At 63.6% G+C, this 23,284-nt stretch overlaps 2 protein-coding genes across 4 annotated transcripts; one reads left to right on the plus strand and one right to left on the minus strand.

Annotated features, from left to right (window-relative positions):
- The first annotated feature begins 212 nt into the window (after nt 1-212).
- On the plus strand, nt 213-5,104 carry GMPPA (GDP-mannose pyrophosphorylase A). Of its 3 annotated transcripts, XR_006164574.1 has the most exons (14): nt 213-340; nt 475-572; nt 659-762; nt 1,166-1,358; nt 1,529-1,588; nt 1,717-1,847; nt 1,984-1,998; nt 2,572-2,706; nt 2,883-2,980; nt 3,120-3,166; nt 3,264-3,356; nt 3,449-3,617; nt 3,708-3,926; nt 4,024-5,104. XR_006164574.1 is itself a non-coding variant. In XM_042784337.1 (13 exons), exons 1-13 carry the CDS (start codon nt 298-300, stop codon nt 3,806-3,808), a joined length of 1,287 nt encoding a protein of 428 aa, XP_042640271.1. In that variant the 5' UTR covers nt 213-297; the 3' UTR covers nt 3,809-5,104. The 3 variants fall into 3 exon arrangements, 2 of the variants coding, with proteins under 2 accessions (XP_042640271.1, XP_042640272.1); XM_042784337.1 differs by having other exon boundaries at nt 3,708-5,104; XM_042784338.1 differs by lacking the exon at nt 1,984-1,998 and having other exon boundaries at nt 3,708-5,104.
- Nucleotides 5,105-5,826: 722 nt separating this feature from the next.
- LOC116959751 (rac GTPase-activating protein 1-like) lies at nt 5,827-10,620 on the minus strand. Its single transcript, XM_042784158.1, has 16 exons — nt 10,536-10,620; nt 10,198-10,400; nt 9,974-10,110; nt 9,697-9,775; nt 9,443-9,496; nt 8,724-8,801; nt 8,290-8,410; nt 7,860-8,020; nt 7,471-7,632; nt 7,285-7,380; nt 7,011-7,212; nt 6,827-6,932; nt 6,555-6,687; nt 6,376-6,478; nt 6,140-6,257; nt 5,827-6,063 (listed from the first exon to the last, which is right to left on the minus strand). Exons 1-16 carry the CDS (start codon nt 10,618-10,620, stop codon nt 6,012-6,014), a joined length of 1,890 nt encoding a protein of 629 aa, XP_042640092.1. The 3' UTR covers nt 5,827-6,011.
- Nucleotides 10,621-23,284: the final 12,664 nt, after the last annotated feature.

A 23,284-nucleotide genomic window follows, 5' to 3' on the forward strand; every position in this document is an offset into this window, starting at 1 on the left:
GGCCCGGGGGCGGCGGTGGGTGCCGGCGGGGGGCACCCCGCCGCCCACACGGGCTGTAAGCCCACCCCACCCGCGGCCACGGCCCCCCGCGGACACCCACGCACCCCCCCCCCCACGCCGCGCGCCTCCCCTCCCGCCGCTGCGGCGCCCCCTGGCGGGTCGGTGGGCGCTCTCCGCCCGGCGCGACGACGCGCGAGCGCCCCGGCGCGCTGACGTGTCTCAGCCACGTGTGCGGAAGTGGCGGGGGAGGCGGCGGCGGCGGCGGGCCCGGTGCTGCGGGAGCTGCGGGGGGCCGCCATGCCGCTGAAGGCGGTGATCCTCATCGGGGGCCCGCAGAAGGGTAAGTGCGGCCGGGCCCGCGGGGGGTGGGTGGGTGGGGTGTGTGTGTGGGGGGGGTGGTCCCGCCGGTGCCGGGTGTCCCGCCGGTGCCGGGCCCCGCCGACCCCCCCGCCGCCGCCCCGCTGTGCTCCGCAGGGACCCGGTTCCGGCCGCTGTCCTTCGAGGTGCCCAAGCCGCTCTTCCCCGTGGCCGGGGTGCCCATGGTGCAGCACCACATCGAGGCCTGCGCCAAGGTAAGGGGAGGGGTGGGGGGGCGGGGGTCCGGGGGGGCTCCGGGGTCACCCTCCCCCCCCTCCCTCCGTTCCCCCCCCCCCCACAGGTGCCCGGCATGAAGGAGATCCTGCTGATGGGCTTCTACCAGCCCCACGAAGCCCTCAGCCGCTTCCTGGTGTCGGCGCAGCAGGAGTTCAAGATCCCCATCAGGTGGGCAGGAGCCCTCGCACCCCCCCGGGGTACCCACGGTGCCACCACCCGGTTCGGCTCTTGCCCGCCTCCCCCCGGGCTGTCAGCCCCCCCCCCCCCCCCCCCCCCCCCCCCCCAGCCCCCACCACGGTTGGGCACAGCTGACCTCTCCCACATTAGCTCTGCCAAATTTCCCTTGCCCTGGGCCCTGCCTTGGCTGGTTCCTGCGCCAAAGATGCTTCTCCGCCACAACTCCAAGCTGCCACAACTTTCTTCCCCTGTGCCAACGTCCGCGTGAGCCCCGGCGCTGTATGGCAGGATTATGTCTCTCCAGCCCCTGCCAGCCCTTCCCTGCCCTGCTGCTGGTCGCTGCCAGCAGGCACCCGCTTCCCTAAGCTCTCTTTTCTCCCTGCTTGGCTCGCAGGTATCTCCAGGAGTATGCAGCCCTGGGCACGGGTGGTGGCATCTATCACTTCCGAGACCAGATCCTGTCAGGTGGTGCTGAGGCTTTCTTTGTCCTCAACGCGGACGTGTGCTCAGAGTTCCCCTTGCGGGAGATGCTGGAGTTTCGGCAGCAGCACGGGGACGTGCACAGCTTTGTCATTCTGGGTACCACAGTGAGTGGCAGTGTTGGGGAGCAGAGGAGCGGCGACGCTCGGCCGCGGGCTTGCGGAAAAGCCAGCGGCTCCTGCGGTGGATGGGTCCTTGGGTGTGAGCTCCGGGTCTCATCTGCTCTGCCTCCGCACGCCCGCTGCTCCACCGTTGCTAACACATCCTTGTTCTGCAGGCCAACAGGACGCAGGCGCTGAATTATGGCTGTATTGTGGCAAATGCAGACACGCAGGAGGTACCGGAGGGCCTCGGGGAAGCTGGGAATAGCGTGGGCAGCGGGTGTTGCACCAGAGTGCCACAGAGGGTGTGATGCTGGGTGTGGGGGCTGCACCCTGGGACTCGTGTCTCTTCCTTTGCCTTCAGGTCCAGCACTACGTGGAGAAGCCCAGCACGTTTGTCAGCGAGATCATTAACTGTGGCATCTACCTGTTCACGCCTGCCATCTTCCAGCACATCGGTGAGGTCTTCCAGAGGAACCAGCAGGAGCTAGTGCTGTGAGTGCCTCTTTCTGCCCTGTGTCCCTCCCGCCCCACTGCTTCCCAGGGCTGCAGCGGCACGCTCATCCTCCATTCTTTCTCTATCTTCTCTCCTCTTCTGCCATCACTCACTTGTTTCCTGGTCCTGCACCAGCTGTCCTTACCTTGGGTAAGTCTCCCTCTGTGTCTGCACTGGCTGCTCTCTGGCCTGGATTGTCCCTGGCAGTAACGCATGCTTTCCTCCCTGCTCCAGGCCACTCTGCAAGGCTGCTCTTTCTTCTGCTTCCCTCCCGGCCAGCTTGAGTCTCCCCCTCTCCCTTCTCTCCTCCCACACCCCATTCTCATTCAGCTCCAGACAAGGGGCTGAGCAAGCCTGCCACTCAGGAATGCTCTGCTCCCCGCTCCAGCTCGCCTCTCACCTGACATCTCTGCCACCACCCAAGCAAAAATCCAGCTGTGCAGGGCTCTGGAGCAGGGGCAGGAGCTGTTGCTCATATACCCACCATGACTGGGTGGAGCTCTTGCACCCTCAACTTCTGTCTCAGAGCTTATTTCAGCTGGCAGGGCCCTATCCCTCTGTTGCTCTGGGGCTCAGTGGGGCTGTCCCCACCTTTGGGGAGAAGTGCATGGCTAGGTAGGAGTCTAGGATTGCCGGAGCCCCTGGATTTGGGGAGGGTAGCTGCTGGGGTCCCTGGCTGAGCCCGTGACTGGGGTGGGTGTCTAATGGGCCTCTCATTTGCAGAGAAGAGAGTTCCAACGGCTGGCAGCGTGCAGAAGTGATCCGGCTAGAGCAGGACGTTTTCACGGCACTGGCTGGGAGCGGCAAACTCTATGTCTACAAAACTGATGGCTTCTGGAGCCAGATCAAGTCAGCTGGGTAAGGGCTGGGGCTAGAGCTGGCGCAGCAGGAGGATCAAGCGATCCCGACGAAGGCTGGGAGAGAAGGGTGCCCAGACAGGGCTTGGGAGTGGGTGCGGGCTGCTGAACTGGGGCCCTCCTCTGCCCTGGTAGTGCCGAAGAGGCAATAACAATCTTTTGCTTTTCTTCCCCCAGCTCTGCTATCTATGCCAGCCGCCTTTACCTGAACCAGTACAGCAAAAGCCACCCCGAGAGGCTGGCCCAGAACAAACCTGGAGGCCCTATCATCCGAGGTACCTCTCTGACAGCCCTCACCACCACTTTGGGGGCTGCCTGGGGAGGCAGTGGGACCCATGGGCAGGACCTCCCCTGATCCAAGAGGCAGATGCTCCCGTGAGCTGCCTCCCCTGACACAGCTGCCTTGTGTTGCAGGGAATGTGTACATCCACCCGACGGCCTCCATCGACAGCACTGCAGTGGTGAGTGCAGGCCTGGGGGTCCCTGTGGCAGGGCGAGGCTCGGGGGTGCTGAGGGCACCGTTGTCCTTGACCTCATCGCCTCCCTCTGTCCTCACAGCTGGGCCCCAACGTCTCCATTGGGGAGGGGGTGACGGTGGGAGCTGGTGTGCGTGTGCGAGAGTCCATCGTCCTGCACGGTGCCTCACTCCACGTAAGTAGGGTTTGCCTGAGGGTGGGGGTGTCAGCCCCCCACCCCTTGCAGAAAGGCAGCAGCACCCTTCCTGCCCCTCTCCTTCACCCCAGGACCACACCTGCGTCCTCAATACCATCGTGGGCTGGGACAGCACCATCGGGCGCTGGGCCCGGGTTGAAGGAACGCCCAGTGACCCCAACCCCAACGATCCCTATGCCAAGATTGACAGCGAGACCCTTTTCCGGGACGGGCGCCTCACACCATCCATCACAATCCTGGGTACGTCCTGCCCTCACCCACCTGCCCCAGCTCTGCACAGGGGGGCAGAATCTCTCCCCTCTTGCTCACCCCTTTGTGCTCTTCCCGCAGGCTGCAGCGTCACCATCCCCGCTGAAGTTGTTATTCTCAACTCCATCGTCCTTCCTCACAAGGAGCTGAGCCGCAGCTACAAAAACCAGATTATCCTGTGAGTCAGCAGCTTGCTGGGTTAGGGGCCCCAGCGCCAGCCACCCACTCCCTGCTGTGTCCCACAGCCAGAGCCTGTGCTGAGGCTTCACCTCCTGGGAGGTTCCCAGCACCCCCAGAAGGGTAGGTGCAGGCCAGGATCCCTGCAAGTGCCTGACTCCTACTCCAGACAGACATTAAAGCTGGTGAGCATCAGCTTTGAGTGCTGCTTCTCTCGCAGCCCAGGGACCAGCCCTGGGGCAGGGCGAAGGCTTCAGGGGAGAGCACGTGGCCCTGGCACCAGGCTCTGTGCCCGTGTAGGGAGCTGTTGAGGGAACACTCACTGCCTGCAGCACCTTCAGTCCAGCTTTGGGTGTTTCTCCACCAAAGGGCGCTATCACCAGCATCTCGCCACCCCTCACCAGGCTCTCCCTGCATCAGTTGCTGTCTGCAACTCCTCAGAAGGTCTCGACCCATCTCAGAGGCTGGGGAGCTTTCAGTGTGCCTGTTCTGCAGAAGCAGCTCACCCTGCAAGAGCTGGTTGTGAAGATCCCAAGTTCAGCAGCGTGGTTGCAACAGCCTGAGCTGGGCTCCTGCTTACTGCTGGGAGAACAGCAGCACCAGGCTGGCCTGAGGGCACTGGCACACAAGGGCTGGGTTGGACAGGGAGGCTGCTGGCTCTGGAGGGAGCTGCAAAAGCACCCCTTCTTCCCGCAGCACCACCTCTGCCCCCCAGGGCTCAGCGTGAGCCAGGAGAGCTGCCAGCCCTGCCGAGCCTGCTCCCATCAGGCTGAGACTTGTGCAGGCTGCAGGATGATGGTAGCAGGCCCCTGCCACCCTGGTGAGCCAACAGCCTCCTCTGCACCCTGGGTGTAGCTTGGGGGCTCACTGCATGTCTCCCCTCACACCAGCCACATCCACAGGAGACCGTGTTACATGCATGCAGGTCACAGAGAGCTAGTGCCTTGCTCTGTCTCAAAAAAGCCTGGTTTTCTTGAAGGCAGTTCCCAGCTGATGCTGGCACAGTCTGTCTGTGGTAACCAACACTGCCCTTTGTCTACTTACCTCCCCATCCTTACCTCCGGTTTTGGAGGTCTGTGTTTAGGCCCTGCACTCCACCAAGGGCCCCATCACACCTCTTACCTTCAGGGAGGCACTGCATTAGGGATTCTCTATCCATCCAGTACCACCCTGGCTTGATGGATTTGCAGCAAATCCTTGCTCCCAGCCCTGTGTTTTCCCATGCCAGTTCTGCTCTGGTCCTGGGTGGGGATTAGCTGTTCTCTGGCTTTAAGCACATTAAACTTCAGTTTTGCCTCTGCCTTGGATGTGCTAATTTCCTTGCCCGCTGCTGAAGACCCCTGAGCTGGGGGAAACTGAGCCAGAGCACTTGCTTTCAGGATTGTACCATGAATCTCCTGTGCTGCGCAGCTGGCCTGGCTTTTTGTACAGACAAAGGTTTCTTGGCTTCTGGATGTGGCCCTTGGGCTGGTCTCAGCCCTGTTGTGTAATGCCCTTTTTCCCCTAAGCTCCCCTGGTAGTGGCTGTCCCTTGTGCACAGTTATAGGGGGGGGGGGGCGCAGGCAAGCCCTTGTGCCATTACAGTTTCATCCAGCTTCCCCCTTTTGGTGGGAGCGAACTGTGCATCCCAGCCCTGCTTGGGCTTTGCAGCGCCAGGACTGGAGGGGAGGAAGGAGTTAAAGGGGCCTCCGCTGAGGTGCCAGGAAGTCTGGAAACGCTTTAATAAGGTTGTCCTGCCCTGAGCAGCAGCAGCTCTGATTACTTGAGGCCAACATCTGGGTTGGAAAAGGGGCCTCCAGAATCCTGAGCTCCAGGGCAGGGGGAGGAGGGCTTCAGCTAGAGCGGGGGGAAGGGGACTCCGCAGGGGTTTGGGGAGCACTGCTCACCCTTACTGTCAGCACAGCTCTTGTCTGCTGCCCAGCCAGGCTCCATCATGCCACTGAGCACCTGGCAGCAGCAGGGAGGGACAGACAGCAGCCGCAGCCAACCTTGTTTTGCTGCAAACATTTAATACAAACCCAATCTTAAGTACAGGGCTGGGGCGGGGTGCCCACCACCACAGCTGGGCAGAGCCAGCCCTGCTCCCCAAGCCCCAGGGAAGCAGAGCTGGGCTTGGAGCTGGGCACCACCAGCCCCCAGGCAGCTGCCTGGTCCCGCAGGCTTTGCTCCTCTGACCGTGCCAGCTCCGTGTCCCCAGGGAGCCACAGGCTATATGGGAGAAGGGAAGAACCGGCCCACCTTCCTCGGGGCCGGCCCCTGCCTGCGTGGGGAGAGATGAGTCAGGGGTGCAAAAGCGAGCTCTCCTGGGCCCCCCACCCACAGCCAGCAGCACTCACGGGGGCCGGGCGGCCGTGCCCACGCAGCTCCGCAGGGTGCTGGGGAGGCAGCAGGTGCCAACTGGGCTCAACTGGCCTGGCTTGGGCTCCACGGAGGTGACGGGGTGGAAGAGCAGCTCTGCAGGACAGAGGTAGGGGATGCCTATTGCACCCCAGCCCAGCTACAGGCACCCAGCACCCTTCAAAGCAGCCACGGGGCAAGGGCAGGGGGGAGGCCCGGGGCTCCTGTGCCTTACCACGTTCTTTCCCTGGGGTCGCTGTCGGCACCAGGTTCTCCTGCTCTGTCCCCAGGAAGCCTCTCCAGAAGTCGGGGGGCAGCGAGAGGAGCCGAGCCACCACCTGGGCGGGGAGGGAGGGAGGTTGGGGATGCTGGCAGCACCCGGGGTACACCCCGCGCCTCAGGGACCCCCCTCACCTTGCACTGCCGCGGCGTGTCCTCCATGATGACAAGCGGCGTGGGGTTGGCCGAGCTGTGTCCCACCAGTGTGGGACCAAACACACGGGACAGGTTGAGGATGTCCATCTTGCAGTCGGGGCTGCGCGACACCCTGGGAGGTGGGACAGTGTGAGCACACTGCCCCCGCCAAGGGGACCCCCATCCTCAGCCCAGCTTCCCCACCCTGAGGCGCAGAGATCCAGGACATGGGGACAGATCCCTGGGTCCCCCTGTCAGGATGAACCCCTCACCTGAGGAGGTGCAGCATGAGGAAGGCCAGGGTGTCCCTGTTGGCTGGGGGCAGCTTGCTCACCACGTGGCGCAGGGCTGTGCTGCAGGCAGCATCGTCTGGGATGTCTGTGGCAGCACCCGGGAGCCGTGTTAGGGGATGAGCAGCCCTTTCCCCCCTCCCGCCACCTCAGGGCCCCTGCTCACCAGCAGCCTGCAGGAAAGCAGGATGGAGGCTGAAGGTGACCAGCGGCTCCTTGAGCCCCCGCAGAAAATCCTTGAGCACCCCACACACCACGTGGATGTCAGCCACGCTGCGGAGGGCGGGGAGCATGCCTCCAGCCCGCAGCAGCCTCTGCTTCCACTCCCGCACCTGTTGCTCCATGCCCGGCACCCGGTACAGCCCTGTCTGGGGCACAGGGAGAAGGGCTCAGCCCCACAGGGACCACGGCATCGCCACCCCCACCGCCCCAGCCACTACCTCCATCAAGCCTCGTCTCTCCACCTCGGTCACACACTGCACCACCAGCGCGGGCACCAGGGGTGGCGTGGGGGGAGCAAAGTCAGCCAGCACGCCCTGGGAAGGACAACACCGACCCGCTCTGTGCCTGCGCCCAGCCCCAAGGGGACACGGGGCAGCCCCTGAGCGCTGCCGTGCCCCCCTCACCTCACAGGGCCAGGCACGGTGGCGAGGCCGGGGTGCGCAGCGGCTGGGGCACTGCTCCCGGCACTTGGGGTGCAGCAGCAGCTGGCACTGGCGGCACTTGATGGCAGCCTTCCCGAAGCGGATGCGGGAGCCACAGGCACCGCATGGCTCAGGGCGGATCACCTGGAGAAGGGGGGAGCAGGGTCAGGTTCCCCCCCTTCTTGCAGATACCCAGGATCACTCCATCCCCCCCCCCCCCCCCCCCCCCCAAACCAGCCCCCACTGCCTCTATTCACCCCCCACCCCATGCAGGAGGAGCTGGGTGGTGGAGGATGGAGGAGAGCTTCGCCCCCCGCCCAGCTCCTTTCTCTGTAGCAGCCAAGAGGAGGGAGAGAGGCTGGGACACACACCGTTTTGGAGGTGAACTGGTGCTGGAGTGGTGGGAGGCTTTGTGGAGGCGAGGGGATGGGGGCCAGTGCTGGCTGCCCCACGGAGCCACCCTCGGTGTGGCTCTCCTGCCCCAGGGCACGGCAGCCCACGTCCTCACTGGTGCCCCACACTGTGGTCAGCTCTGGAGAGAGAGAGGAGGCACTGGAAGGGTCCCAAAAGGCAAACCACCCCAGCTCCTGGCTGGGACATGGGGAGGCTTCCCACCTCCCAGGGAACCCCTACAGCATCCCAGCTGCCCTGGGACAGTGGCATGTGGTATGTCCAGAGGACCCCAGTACCCTCACAGTGGGGACAAACACCCCAACAGATCCCCTCCCTCCCCTGCTACAGCATCACCCTAAGGCTGGTCGCACACCACCCACGAGCCCCTTCCACAGCCCTTCCCGTGACCTGCACGTGTGGAGATACGATGTCCCTGGCGAGAGCAGCGGCGTGGCACCAGAGCAGCGGGCAGGACGCTGCCAGCAGGGCCTGGGACCTCAGCAGGAGGGGACACAGGGGGGACACTCGCCTGCCGAGATGAGCAGGGGGGGGAAAGTGAGAACCATGACTGGCTGCAGCCCCACAGTGCTCCAACATCCCCCCGTGAGCTCTGCTCCGCCTGCTCCATGTCCCTGTGGTCTGGCACAGCCAGGGATGCTGTCACCGTGGGCACAGGGGGACACAGGCTGAAGGGCACAGGCGCCCAGAAGGGTCAGCCGAGCACCTCCAGACCCCACAGCCCCACAGGTGCGTGAGGACTGAAGGTTGCAGCGTGACCTTCTGGCACGAGGTCTGCCCATGCACCCCATCCCTGCCCAGGGCATACTGCAGTCCCTACTCACCACGTTTTGGGGTGCCACAGAAGAACGGTGCCGCTTTGCCACCACCACAGGGCCAATCTGAGGGGCCAGGGACACACGCTGGGGACAGAGAAGATGGGGTGAAGGGTAGGCAGGGTCGCTCTCCATGAGTCTGCCCCCCCCCCCCCCCCTCCCTCGACTCCAGAGTATCCAAGCTAAGTGGTCTCAGCCCCACAAAAGGTCCTGGGCCTCACCCTGTCCCCCCAGCATTGCCTGCCCCACACCAGGCACTGTGGGGACCCAGGCCCCCCACCTGGGTCAGAACCAGCCCTGGGGCTGGGGGAGGTCAGTCCAGGCCTGCAATGCAGAGGTGTGAGCAGAGCAGGGTGCGGGATGCCCGCACGTGTGGATGAATTATTGAGGAGCCCTGCTGGGCCACGGTGGAGGGTAATGGAGTTTCTATTGATTGTGGGAGGTTTGCTGAGAGATGACGCTCCCAGCTGAGCATCAATAAATTAAACCCCCTGCCAGGCTCCGTGCAGCCTCCTGTACTGGGATGGAGAAGTATCTGGGTGCCCTAACCCTGCGTGGCCCAGGGCCAGCACCCCAGCCTGGGCTGCTGACCTGTGCGGGCAGAGGGTCCCAGGGGCACAGTGCAGGAGACCAGAGCAGACCCAGGGGATCCTCTCCCACGCCGGGGCGCAGACCCCACCTCAACACCAGCCCCCCCACGCTGCCGCATCCCAGCGTTTCCCTCGTACCTGCCTCTCCTGGGCTTTGCGCTTCAGGGTCCGCACCACCGTCGTGTCAACGTTCTGAAAGGCAGCCGGGAAGCTGGAGCTCACGGGGCTGCACGGGGCCAGGAGCACCCCCAGCTTCCATGCTCCGGCTCCGACGGCAGCCCACACCTAACCACGGCCATGCCAAGGGACTGCCCCACTGCAGGAGTGGGGAAAAACCACCCGGTCGCTGCTGGGGAGGGGAACGCTGGGTCTTGCAACAGGTCGCTCCTTACCACATCGTCCTCTGTGCGGTCGTAGCTGATATCCGAGTGCAACAGGAGGGACTGGCAGGACTCATCCACTGCAGATGACCTGTGGAGCAAGCTGGGGGTCAGCCTGGCCAGGGCAGCCTGCCCCCAGCCAGCACCTACTCACACAGCCACTCCTGAGAGCCCGAGCCCCTCTGTGCCCACCCAGCCCCTCGAACCCAGCAGAGGTGAGGTGGAGAGGGGCACAGCCAAGTCCAGGACTGCCCAAGGGGCTGAGGCAAAGACCACCAGCCTTGCTCACCTCCTGCCCGGTGCCAGGGCCACCCCGAGGCGCTGGCCGGCCAGGGCGCTGAGGATGGAGCACTGCTCCCCACTCAGCACCCCGCTGCCCCATGGCTCCCGCATCAGGGACTCAAAGACCAGCTGAAGTTTGCGCTCCTGCAAACAAAACGAGGCAGCGGTGAGTGGGCTGGGATCCCCACAGCCAGCTCCGCGGGGTACCCCTGAGGCCAGGCCCCCTCCGACCTGCTTCTCCAGCTCTGCCTCAGCCCGGTGCCGCTTCTTCATCTCCACCTCCACCTGGTTGCGGGCGTGCTTGAGCTTCACCTCCAAGGCCGCCCGCTCGGCCTCCACACGGGCCAGCTGCTCGCGGGCCCGCCGCCCGTCCTGCTCCAGCCGGCAGCATCTCTGGCGCGTCGCCTCGAAGCACCGAGCAATCTGGATGTAGTCTGGGGGGGGGGGGGGCAACACAAGCAGGTGGCCAGCCGGGATGGGGCAGGGGGCGGCCCCCAGGTCCCTCAGCCTCCACGGTGGGGGGGTGTAAATCCGGGGGTGCCCCAGGCCGAGGGGCTGCGCGCACCCACCTTCCTCCACGCTGCCACCGAGCTCCAGCAGCTGCAGCGCCCGCTCCAGCCGGGCCAGGAGCCGCCCGCAGCGCTGCCGCAGCATCCCGCCGCCCTGGGACGGGACCCCCCTTTATTCTTCTTCTTCTCCCCCTCCTCCTCCTCACCCCTCCCGGGAACAGCCCGCCCGCCCCCCGCCCCTTCCCCGCAGTCTCCTGCCCCACGCTCTTCCCCGGCCGCCGCGGTCCCCCCCGTGCGCCCCCGGGACGGCGCAAGCTCCGGAGCCGAGGGGCCCTCCCGGCCGGCCTATGTGGGCCGGGGGCCGGGGTGGAGCCCGTCCCGGCTCCGCCTCCACCTCCCACCGCCCCCGGCGCCCGACCCACCGCCCCGACGGCTCCCGGCGCGGGGGAGCCCGCCCTGGGCGCGGGGTGCCCAGGGGTGCGGGGCGGCAGCGCTGGCTGCAGGGGTGCAGGACAAGAGCCCGGGGCAGGATGAGGGTGCGGGGGAGAGGGGGGGGGTCGCCTTTGAGGGGGGACGCCCAGGCACCGGGGGGATCTGATGGGAGCACTTGAGGGGAGCAGGCCCGGTGGGTGCGGGGTGCTCTGGGGGCGCGGGGCGCACTGGGGGTGTGCAGGGGTGCGGGAGGGGGGGCTGGTTGCCGGCACCACTTCCCACAGCCCCGCTTCCCGGGAGCGGCGTGGAGGGGGGGGGGGGGGGGGGGCAGCAGGCGGAGCCGGTGTCCTTGTCCTCTGTCCGTCCCCCCCCCCCCGTATCCCGCATGCAGAGAGAGGCGGGCGGCGGGGACCCCCAGCACCGGGACTCCCGGCCAGGGCCGCGTCCTGCAGATGGAGCCACCTCCCCGCCTCAAAGCCCAGCCGCTGCCCGGCGCTGCGGGGGTGCCGTGCCCCCCCGGGGTCCCCAGCCCAGGGGTTCCCCTGCGCAGCCCCCAGCCCCGAGCCCCCTCCCTGCCGCAGCCCCCTCGTTCCGGTGGCCCTGCGTTCCCGCGGGGGCTCCGGGCGGGGTTGAGGGGGCCCCCAGTGAACGGCAGTTCCCCCTCCACAGTGCCTGTCCCGACCTGCTTCGAATACCGGGAATAGCATCGGGGCTGGCGGCGGGGCTGGGCGTGCAAGACCCTGCACACACACACACACTCACTCACACAAACACACACATTCACACTTGCTCGCAGGCCCCTAACCTGCCTTCACACCTCCCCAGCTGCCTCTGACCTGGAGAAGAGGTTTTGCACCCTGTGGGAACGTGGCAGCAGGTCCCCCCCCCCAGCACCCCACTGCCTCTCGGGGACATCTGTGGGTTCAACAGGTTCCTCTCCCAGTGCTGGTCCTGCACAGAGCCCAGGCAGTGACAAGCAAGGGGCGTGGGGGAGCACCCCCACATCCCAGGGATGTATCTGAGGCACTTGGTGAGAAAATAGCCTGGGTTCATCCTGGGGTATAGGGTCGAGGCAGCACAGACCCCCACCCCAAGGGCTGAACCTCATCAGGGTCACTGGTGGGACTATGCGGTGCTGGGGACATGGGCCGGGACACTACCTCATGGGGTGCTGCTGCCCCAGGCCCCAGGCAGTCCCAAAACAGGGTCCCCCCTGGGGACAGAGCCCAGCAGGGAGCTGAGATGGGCTGGCAGCACCTCTGCAGGGCTGAGCTCCCCACTGTGCTGGCGCACGGGGAGCAGAGGGTGTTTCTCAGAGAAGCTCCTTCCTCCCAAGGTTGAATATGAGTCAGGTTTTGGAGCGACTTTAATTACGGCTGGATCGATAGGCTCAGCATGGCCAAGCAAAATCCAATCACAGCCCCGGGGGCCTGCCTGCTCAGCCCTCCCTGCCTGCTCAGCCCTCCCTGCCTGCCTGCTCAGCCCCTCCGCTGCCTGCTTCCAGCAAGGCACACAGTCCCCGGCTGCGAGTGCTCCCCAGGGGGTGCCCACCCAGCCCCCAGCCCCGAGAAGCGGCACCCCACCCTGCGCATGGAGCCAGCACCCGCTTTGTTCAGCCCTAGGAGGGGACACGCATCCCCTGGGGCAGGGCAGCAGATGGAGGTGCCCTAGCCTTCCCGGGCATGGCCAGCACTGCCTGGGGGACCCCATGCACCCCTGAGCCCCTTCCCTCATCCCATGCACGGAGCAGGTCTGTGGTCCCCAGACCTACCCTGCACCCTGGGTACAAGCCTGGAAGCCCCACAGGAGGGCAGAGCAGCCCTGGCAGCCTGCAGGCAGCCCCTCTCATGCTCAGGAACGGGGGGGGGGGGGGGGGCCACAAACACCCTGTGTCCCCCCAATTCCCCCCCTCCCAAGCCACCCCAGCTTGGCCAGGCACTGCATAAATAGCTGTTTGTGTCTCTGCTCGGCCCCTGCGTGGGAAATAATATCGGCTGATGGAACATAATGCCCTGCTTCACATGTTCAATTTTATCATTTTCCGAGGCAGGCAATCTTCGTTTAAAGCTGAATGGGCTGGGGAATGTTAATGAAGCGCCGGCGCTGCTCTGCACCGCGCTTTATCTCTTCGAGAATAATTTGGGTGAGCTCGGAAATAGAGTTCCCAGTCCCAATTCAAGCAGCAGCAGCACCGCGTGCCGATAAAAGTGTAATTCCTGGCCAGCGAATGGCCCTGAATACATGACAATTTAACCCTTGGGGCCCCACTGGGATGGTCCTTCCCACAGCTGCCTGCCTGCCTGCATTGGGCCTGACTGCCCTGCGTGCCCAGCACCAGCCTGGGTGCTCAGCACGGGCAGGATGGCTTCTATTGCTCCCGCTTACCCAGGCCACAGAGCGAGATGTGCAGCCCGGGGAGGAGAGATAAGAGGGCAGGAGCAGAGCTGGAGGAAGTCAGTCTCCCTGGACAGACAGGACCCCACAGGCAGATCTGCAGCAGCTCCAGCCTGCAGAGTGCCCAGGGATGGGGGCTCTGCTGGGAGAGGGATGCCCCAGATCCAGGGATGACCAGGCACTGGGGTCAGGGAAGGATAGGGAGAGGTGAGGAGTTGGAGAAGGAGGTAGGGGCTGTGGGAGGAGGCTGGAGGAAGAGGCCAAGGGAGATGTGTTGTTCAGTGGGAGCAGCCCCACACATGAGCACCCCACCTGGGAGAGACTGGCAGAGCAGGGTGGGTGCTAATGGGCCGAGGGCATGTGCCTGCCCCGATAGCTGAGTGAGAGGCTCCCCCAGGAAGAGCCCTGGGCCCTGGTGCTGACTGAGGGGAGCGAGGTGAATTCGCAGGAGGTGTCTGCTGGTCCATGGAAGGAGAAATGCAGGTTAGCAGGAGCAGACACCTTGGACCCCAAGGAGAAAGCCTTTGGTGTTTTTCCTGGTCCTGCTCTGAGCGTGGCCCCGGGGGTGGCTCCAGCTCCCACCAGCCGTGGTCAGGCAGCGGGTCCCTGCACGGGGTGACTCTGGGGCTCTGCCCTCCCCATCCTGTGTGCGGCTCCCTTGGGCTCCAGATGCAGCGGATGGCTGTGCCCGGGGCAGCACAGCACCCTCCAAGTGACGGTCCTCCGTGTCCTGGACCATCCCACCCCAAAGATGCTGGGCTGGAGACACCTTGGCCTGGTGAGGGGTCAGCAGAGCCCCTCAGAGACCAGCCTGGGCCCCCTCTGGTGGGGCGGTGAATGGGTGCCAGGACAGACCCTTCCCCTGGGAATGATCAGGGTGGGCAGGTTTCCAACCCCGTTAATCAGGGCTGCGAGAGCCGGGATTAATGTGCACTCCAAGGCTCTCCAGTCCCAGCTGTGATCCAGCCCTCTGCTCTCAGCCAGAGCCGCCTCCACGCGCTGAATTATCAGCCTGAGTAATTAAGTGGAGAGCTTTGTTTTAATGCAGACATCTGATGCCTTCGCACCGAGGAGCACAACAACTGTCGCGGGTGTTTATGCTCCGTGCAACACATCTGGCTCACAGGGAGAAAATCCATCTCCGCTGCTGTGCAAGATTAAAGGGAACGCGGCCTGGGTGTGGAGAGAAGAGGGACGGCTCAGTGGCCAGCGTGGAGGGCAGGATTTGTCCCCAAGCATTGCCTCACCGGCTCCTCAAACCCTGCCGGCAGGAGGCTGTGGTCCATGGCTGCCTTGCAAAACAGGCATCCCCTCTGCTCCTCAACACGCCAGGCAGTACAACACGTTGCAAGATGAGGGATAATTATGGGCTCAGAGATAAACGGAAATAGGGCAAAATAAAACATGGGTTTATCAGAGGTAGATGTTGCCTGTCTCACCTGATACCTGCTGCTGATAAGGAGCTGGCTTTCGGAGGAGGAAGGATGCAGATCTCAAACCAGTCGCTGTGCCACACAGAAAATTGTTGCTTTGCACAGATTAGGGGATTAACACCAGCACGAGGAGCTGGAAAGAGGCTGGTGCAGGAGGGAGCTGGGCTGCGGGGAGAGGAGATAGCAGGAAGGGGAGAGGCTGCTGCTGCTGCGACCACTGCACATGCGCCTCATTTAATAGCTTTCGCTGTCACCCCAAAAGTAGGAGGCACGGGGGAGATCTGCTGATGCCACAAAAACACAGGTCTTTTCTCTCGGCTCGGCCCCTAAACCACTGGTGCTTTGCTCATCACACCTACTTGAGATGTCTGAATGTTCTCCTGCATATTTAGTGCCTTTCTTATGAAGCAGCTTGGCTGACCAGGCACTGCGGTGAGCTGTGCCTTCACGAGCCCCTTCTCCAGTGTCTTCCTTCAGCATCTCATGGCTCCCAGGGCCCTCATCACTTTGTGGGTGCTGCCAGCAGCAGGACTCCCTTGCTCACTGCCCCGTGGCAGGGCTGTTTCCATGGGAGAGCCTCCCGGCTCTGCCAGCACCTCCAGTTCCCATCTCCTTGGCACTGGTGGGACAGGGGAAGGGGCTGTTGGAGATGAAGGGGGTGGCAAGAGGGACTCCTGAGTGAGGGGAAGGGAGAGTCCAGCTGGGAATGTAACTGCTTCGTGTGGTGCTCCCAGTGTGAGCATCCCATCAGGAGAAACTGTTTTCAAGGAGAAATGTTCCAAGTGTTTTCCAGCATCTGGGCTGTTCCCCCGCTGAGAAAAACATGTTGAAATTTGGCCTGGGACCTCTGACCCTGTGCTGATCTGGCCAAGGAGCAAATGTCGTTGCGGGTGAGCGAAGCCGCCTTGCCAAGGCTCACCCAGCTCCTCATCCAGCAGTGTCGAGCAGCCGGGGCTGGCGCAGCTCTGCTCCCCGGCAGGGCTGCCCAGGGGGACCGGGTGCTGGGAGCTGCTGTTCCTGGGCACCGGGACACTCGAGGGCCTTTGGCAAAACCTGGTGACACAAACGGAGCTGAGGGAGTTTGGACAAGCAGCACAAAAGCAGCCGGCTCTCAGGCAGCCCAGGGTAATCTGAGACGGAAATTTGAGCTGAAGCAGCAGGAGCCGAGCAGGCACCTCCAGGCAAGCAGGCTGATTTATTGCCTGTATGAGCCGAAATTGCCGCCCATGCTGGGCAGAGAAGTAGGATCAGATCCCCCGCCTGGAGACGCTCAAGGCAGAAGATCAGAAATGCCATGCAAAGGAGACGCGCGGGAACGGCTTGAGACATCCCAGCCAGTCATGCCTGGCTGGGCATGACCACTGCTCACGCTTGATGCCGCTTCCCAGCCAGAGCTGTGCAGGCAGAACCCGTGGCAGGAGCAGAAGAGCCACCAGACAGCCCTGGGCACACGGAGGTGGTGGCGTCCAACAGTTGCAGTGGGGGGCACTGGGCTGGCTATGGGTATCGCCCCGTGGGGACCGGGCATGGGGCTGCATCCAGCTTGTCCACATGCAACCCTGGTGCTCCCAGCACAGCCGCGCCGGGAGCCAGGCCACGGCGTGGGACCTGTGGCACATTCACCTGGGGTGGGAGAAGAGGGGCTGCCCCCGCCGGCACTGTGTACACCAGTGTCACTGGATGCCACCATGCTGCCCTGGCACCCCAGGACCACCCCATCGCCCTTGCCTCCTCGGCTGCACCCAGCCCAGGCGGGGGACGGCTGTCCCCACCAACCAGGATTAATTCCCTGAGATGCTATATCAAATGCTTTAATAAAAACCTGATATATCACACCTCTTGTCTCCTCTCCATCGATTCATTTAGCAATTTTACCCAAAAAAGGCAATCAAGTCGGACTGGGCAGATTTATTCTGTGTGAGCTCCAAGCACATCTTTATCGCTCCCCGTTCCCCTGCCCTTGAGGTCCTCAGAAGCATTTTTCTCTTAATATTTGTTCTATTATTTTACTAGGGATGAAGCTCTGTTGATGGGCAGTAATTGCTTGGACTGCCTGCCTTCCCATGATGAAGATTGGTACCTTACTGGCGGCTGCCGCCCGCTACCCTGCTCTCCTGTCCTTCCTCGGCCACATTATTGACTAGGAAAGTTCATTAACAAGCCCCTTAATGACCGCAGCCATGCCAGCCCAGCCCATGATGCTAATCTCTCTCGCGGTTTCCCTTGGTGGCTGCTTGCAGTAGGAGACATCGCAGGATGTTTTCTGCAGCTCCAGAGCCACATGGGTGCCTGAGCCACTTCTAAAACCCTGATGACTCCCCTTGCCAGTGGATGCTGTCCCTGCACGGGCTCTCATCCCGCCGTTTTTTGGGGATTGAGCCCTCCAGGCAGGCTGAGTTGGCCAGGCAGTGCAGGTGAGGTCCAGGTCAGTAATGGTGGAGAGCTTTTGGGGGGTCCTGGACGCATCCCTGAGGCTGCCTGGCCCCCCAGCAGGGCTCCCCTGCGCCGGTGTTTGCTTTGCTGTTTGCCATCCCAGCGCCGGCAGCCTTGCAAGCCAGGCTGGCGCCGAGCCAAGCGCAATGCCGGGATTAGGCACTGCCTCCTGCAAATGAGATGTTAATTATCATAATCTGGTAATTGAGAAAAATCTAATTATGCAAAGCTAATGGATTTAGAGATGTGCTGGGGAGCACAGGCCAGGGGAGCACAGCTGGGCAGGGCCAGCCTTGCCAGCCCATGGCTGCAGACACCGCGGGGCCGTGCAGTGCCCCTTTTGCGCTGCTCTGGGGCCTCGCAGGGCCAGGTTCGGGCATCTGCAGGAGAGAGCCCAGCCCTCTTGCCCTCCTCCAGCCCCACTGGGCCTGGGCACCACCTCCTCCCTGTCCCCGGGTATCCTCGCCGCTGATTTCCTCATCTTCCCTCTCGGGAGCTTCCCGCTTCTGATGTGGGAAGCAGGCTGGGGGAACGCAGCCCCCCCGTCCCACCTTGGGTGTCCTCCCCAATCCCAACCTGTCCTCCCTGGCCCCAAGGACGTGGTTCTGCTCTTCTGCATCTCTGCTCTGCTCCCATTGCCAGCGAAACAGCACTGCGGGATCTGCCCAGGCGGGTGCATGCATGGTGAGCCTGGTAGGGAAAGGCAATATCTTTTACTAGGCCAACTGAGATGATTCAGAAAGGGAGATAAGCTTTTGGGCACATGTACTCACAAGCAACTGTTTTCCCCAGCTATATCACCGGCCTCATGAAAGATTTTGCCTCTTCCTGTGCACCTCGAGGGTGAGGGGATGCTGAGCTGTGCTAGCCCCAGCACCGTGCCAGAGCTCCTGGCCTCAAGGTAGTGCCATGCCGGAGAGCCTAGCAGCATCCCCACGGTGGCATCAGGTGGATCCAGCAGCCAGCATTCCCCTGGGCTTTGTGTCACTGCCCCCCGAATGCCTTGCCACCCCCCCACCCTTGACCTGTGTTCGTGGGAACCTGACTCCTCACAGCTTTTGGGGAGCCCAGATGAGGTGCTTGAGCCCAACGGTACAGGAGCTGTGCTAGTCAACACCTGGTCTCCTTGGCCAGCCCAATGTCTCAAAGCTGTGCTCCTGCAAGGCTGGTGCAGAGCTTAGGGTGCCCCCACATCCTTGTGGCCAAAGAGTCGCTGTCCCCAGAGATACGCCTGTCCATGCACCTCTCCTGAGCCCCGAGACCATGCGGCCCTGCCCGGGCAGCTCCTACATGCCCTGGCAGGGGGATGTAAGGAGTTTGTCTGCCTCTCCCTCCCTGGGGAACCCACGCTAAGTGCACGGAGATGGTAGAAGTGAGCAGGACTCCAGCTAATTGCCTGCACAACCCCGGGGGACAAGTGGTGAGAGTGCCCTGAGCTTTCCAGGACGTTTCAGCCTCTGGCTCCGGTTCTTTCAGGATGCGGCGATCGCTAAGTACTTCTGTGGTCTCAGCACTCAGCGAGCTTCCCGCTCAGGGGCAGGATGCGGGCAGCACCACGCCACACCAGTCCCGCCCCGGCACTGGGGCACGCTGCCTGCGGCACAGCCCAGCCCACCTGTCCGCTGCCGCGCCGGTCATCCCCCTCCTCAAACCTCTCCCAGCACCTTGGGCTCAGCGGGGAGAGGCACGGGTGGCAGCATGTGGCTGGAGGAAGCCCAGAGGCCCCCCCCACGCCCCTGGGGTCCCCCCCGGCCCTCGGGTGCCCTTCCCGCGGGGGGCTGCCCTGCCGGGCACCCAGCATGCGATGCCCCGGCCCCGCAGCAGCGCCCGTGCAGCCTGGAGGAGTTTGCCAGCCGCTCCACCCTCCACGGCATCCAGCACATCTTCCAGCACCAGCGCTACACCGCCCGCAACCTGCTGTGGCTGCTGGCCTTCCTGGGCTCGCTGGCCCTGCTCATCCATGCCTATGCCAAGTGTGTGGGCTTGTACTTCCAGTACCCCCACAACACCCAGCTGGAGGAGGAGACGGTGCGCAACAAGACTTTCCCCGCTGTCACGCTCTGCAACCTCAACCCTGTCCGCTTCTCACAGCTCTCCGGCCACGACCTATACTGGGCAGGGGAGATGCTGGGTCTCCTGGATGGGGCTGGCCAGCCCCTGCTGCCAGAGAGCGCAGAAAGGAGCAGGCTGGAGGCTCTTCTGGGGACACTGGCCACGAGCGAGGAGGAGAAGAGCCGCCCCTTTGACCTGGAGGAGTTTTACAGGCGCGTGGGCCACCAGCTGGATGTGGATGAGATGCTTGTCCACTGCACATTTGGCAATGAGGAGTGCAACGGCAGCGACTTCCAGACAGTGAGTGCCCAGTGGCAGGACGTTCTGTCCCAGGGGGCAGGGAGGGCTGGGCATGGCCCCTGTGCCAGTACCCACTGCCCAGGGCAGTGCTGGGGTGCTGACAGGGGGATCCTAGGCCCTGTTGACCGGGGATCAGAGAATGGGAAAGCTGCCAGGAGCCAGTTTTTGCTGGCTGAAAGGCTGTCTGGTTTGTTGTGGGGTTTGCTGGGGCTGGGGCAGAGCCCCGTGCAGAGCAGGGATGCACTGGGATGGACTGGGGATGCTCTGGCATGTGTTGTGTTGTGAAACTGGGCAGAGAGGCGCGGGGAAAGGGTGCTTTGAGGAGCCCAGCCTTGGGACTCACCCAGCCTGGATCAGCCCCAGCAAAGGCAGGCTGTCACCCGCAGCCTTGTTCTGGCCCAACTGGAAAGCCTGGATCCTTATCCCTCCTGTGGGCTCTGGGGGAGAGCTGGGGCTTGCAGGGGGAAAGAAGGTAAATCCCTGCCTGGAGGGCTTTGGAAAGGAGAGAAGCATACCCCGTCCTAGCAGAGCAGGGGCCAGGGAACGGACTGCATCCAGGCAGCAGCGCAAGCAGAGGGAGGCACCGTCCTACCCTGCCAGCCAGCATGGGGATATGCCTGTGGGCACTGGCACAGGGAGGTGGCCAAGGTCTAGTATTATCAGAGCCAGAAGAATTTACAAAAGCTTATGAAAGTCCCAGTGATGGACACCACGCAAACACCCTTGGCTCAGATGCTCGGCACAGGTTTTCATGATCCCAGCTCGGCCAAGGGTGAGGGAGAGCTGCAGGCCCGGCGTAGGGCTTCAGGGAGCCACTCGTGCCCCACCGGGGTGGGGAGAGCCAATGCAGGGGGTCAGGGGCAGGCAGGGCTGCGCAAGGCCAGCCTGGGGGGCTGCCTACCCCTGCCTGCAGTCTCCCCGGGGCACTGAGCAGGCGCCCACCGCTGACGTGCCCGGCTCTCCCGGCCGGCAGCTGCTGCTGGCTGGCCGCCGCAGAGCTGCACGTCGGGAAGGTCCCTAATTTAGTGTGACGGCTCCGCTCATGGCACTAATGAGAACAAAGCAGGGCTGCCGCCCGGGGCCCTGCGACCAGGTGTCAGGCAGCTGGTGGGTGGCACTGCCACGCGTTGGGAGTGTGCTGCCGGCGAGGGGGGACCTGCAGCCGCCTGCTCATGCAGGGCCATGGCCACTGTCAGAGCCAGGCTCCTGCCACTGTGCCGCTCTCCATCATCTCCCCCCTGGCAGTGGAGGTCCTGGTGCCCAGGCAAGTGCCGCAGGGCTTGGGTGCTCGTCACCCCAGCGCGCCGGAGCCAGGCGGGCATTGCGTGGGGATGCAGGCAGGGCAGAGGCGATGCCCAAGAGGGAGCCACCGCCTCCCCTTCTCTCCTCTTTGCTCCTGAGTCAACAACTGAGGATTAAGGGGCTGTAAACAAGGGATCAATGGTGCTGATGGGAACATTTCCTGGTAATAGCTCCGGCCTGTAAAACACAGCATCGGGGGAGGAAGGGGAGGCTCTGCTCTCAGAGCTGTTAACCCTTCCCACCACAGCCACGCAGCCAATGCACCGGCTTCTGGGTGAAGAGGGCTTGGACTGGGGCTCACAGGGGCCGGGCTGGGTGCCCCAGGCCAGGCGAGGGCTGGGTGCTGTGTCGGGTAGAGGCTGAGCCCCAAGGGCAGCAGTGCCGGTGGCTCAAGGGGCTATCACAGCCCTGGGGACATGGGTGACCAGCTGTGGGCCAGGCTGCCGTGCCTCGGCTTGGGCAGGCACCCTGAACAGAGCCGAGGTGATGTGCAGCAGCGTGCCTGGCCACTGGGCACACAGCAAGGTCAGTGCTTATCGGCAGTGGGATGTCAGGACGGTGGTGGCAGAGGAGGCATGTTGACCTCTCTGTCTGTGGGGCAGCTGGCCTGCGCTGCTCAGAGATGGCTGTGAAGAGACGAGTGTCATCCCAAAGATGAGCTGCCAGCATGGATGGGAAATGTTAATGCCATCATAGAAGGATGCTCAGCCTTGGTCTGTGATGCATAGGGAAGACAGAGGTTGCTGCGGGCAGATGGAGAGGTGGGAGTAGCTGCTGCAGCATCCTCTGGCTCCTGAGCAGGGCAGAGGGTGCCGCCAACCCGTCCCGGCAGCCCTGGTTGCAGGGCTTCGGACCAGTGGAGAGGCCTCTTGCTGCTGGTTGCAAGCGAGGGTGCCCAGGCGGGTTTCCTTCACCTTCCTCATGCACCTCCCAGGACAACTCTACCAGGGACCCCAGCCCTGCCTGTTCCCTTCACTGCCATCCCCCTGGGAGGAGAGGGTACCCCAGCGGGCACCAGCCCTGCCCCAAGCTCACCCCCCTGCCCATGTCACAGCTGCCAGCCACCTCGTTGCCCACCTCCACTCACAGGCTGCCCTGAGCATGTCACAGGCCCTGCCACACACACCTGGCTGCCCCATCACCCCAGCATCGATGTGCCCTGCACGTACTCCGGCCTCAGCAGGACCCCCCATCACCGGTGCCAGCCCAGGACGCTGCCCTGCAGGCACGCTGCCACGCCGCTGCATGCCACACACTTCCCTACAGCCTGAGCAGGACAGCAGGACAGCGGGCCGTGAGCGAGTGCCCGGCACTCGAGAAGATGCTTGCATTCCTCACCGGACACGGTCTGGCCATGCTGCCCTCCATCCGCCACGCTTGGGGCTGGCAGGTAAATGTCAGCCTATTTTTATCTGCTCCCCCACGGGGCAACTGTTCCTTCCATTCGGATGAGCAGATATACCTCCATTTTCCATCCCACTGGGGGCCACTGTTAATCTCCCTGAAATTCACCTTCCCTGCTTCCTGGAGCTGCCCTCACTGGGGCTGGGCGGCGGGGGATCACAGAGTAATCCTCCCGAAATGAGCTGGGCTGCGGTGGGCTCTCAGCGTCATAGCGCAGCGGCTCCCCAGAGCATCACCTGCGGGCAGGGAGGGCCAGCTCCCCCCTCCAAGGCTGGCAGGGGCTGCCTCCTGCCCACGGCTCAGCCAGGCAGCGCGGGGCCAGGAGGATGGATGGAGAAGGTGCTGGGGTGGAGAGGGGATGTGCCATGGGATTTGCTGCTTGGTTCTGGCTCGCTGTGAGGCTGGGGACACGGGACTTGGAATGACGACCCAGGCAGCACTGAACAGCATTGGTGCATCGTGTAGCCAGCAGCACAGGTAATGGGACTGCAGCCAAAACATCCCCGGTGAGCACCAGCTGTGCAATTATACCTGTTTCCAGTGGTTTTCCCAGCTGGTGCAGTCCGAGACACCACCGAGGTGCTGGCGTGGAAGCCACGGCCACGCGCTGAGTGATGGTGTGTGTAACAGCGGGGCTGGTGGGTAACAGCAGCCCATCAATAACCCAGATCCCTGAAGGATGTCGCCCTCCCCTCTCCTGGCACAGCCAGCGATTAGTTACAGCAACGTTTGCCACTCTCCCCACCGCACTGGCACCGGTGGCACTGGGGCTTTTAGCAGGCCCAGGAGGTGGCTGTGCAGGTCACCCAGGCACCGTCGTCACCTTCACTCCCACCCTCGTGCCTCAGACGAGAGCAGATATTTGAATGTTCTATTAATAGTTTTACCCCCTTAAATTATTGATCTGAATTTACAGCCAGAGCTGCAAGCTTAACAACAGGCTTGCTCAGGAATCAATCTGGGATCCTGCACAGGAGATTGGGGGCAAAGGGGAGGGGAGGGGGACAGCCAGCCAGGCGGGGGGGCACAGCGCAGGGCTGGGCATGGGGGGCAACACAG

The sequence above is a fragment of the Tyto alba genome, unplaced genomic scaffold (genome assembly GCF_018691265.1).
Source record: "Tyto alba isolate M040663 unplaced genomic scaffold, T.alba_DEE_v4.0 Super-Scaffold_7, whole genome shotgun sequence".
NCBI classification, from domain to species: Eukaryota; Metazoa; Chordata; class Aves; order Strigiformes; family Tytonidae; genus Tyto; species Tyto alba.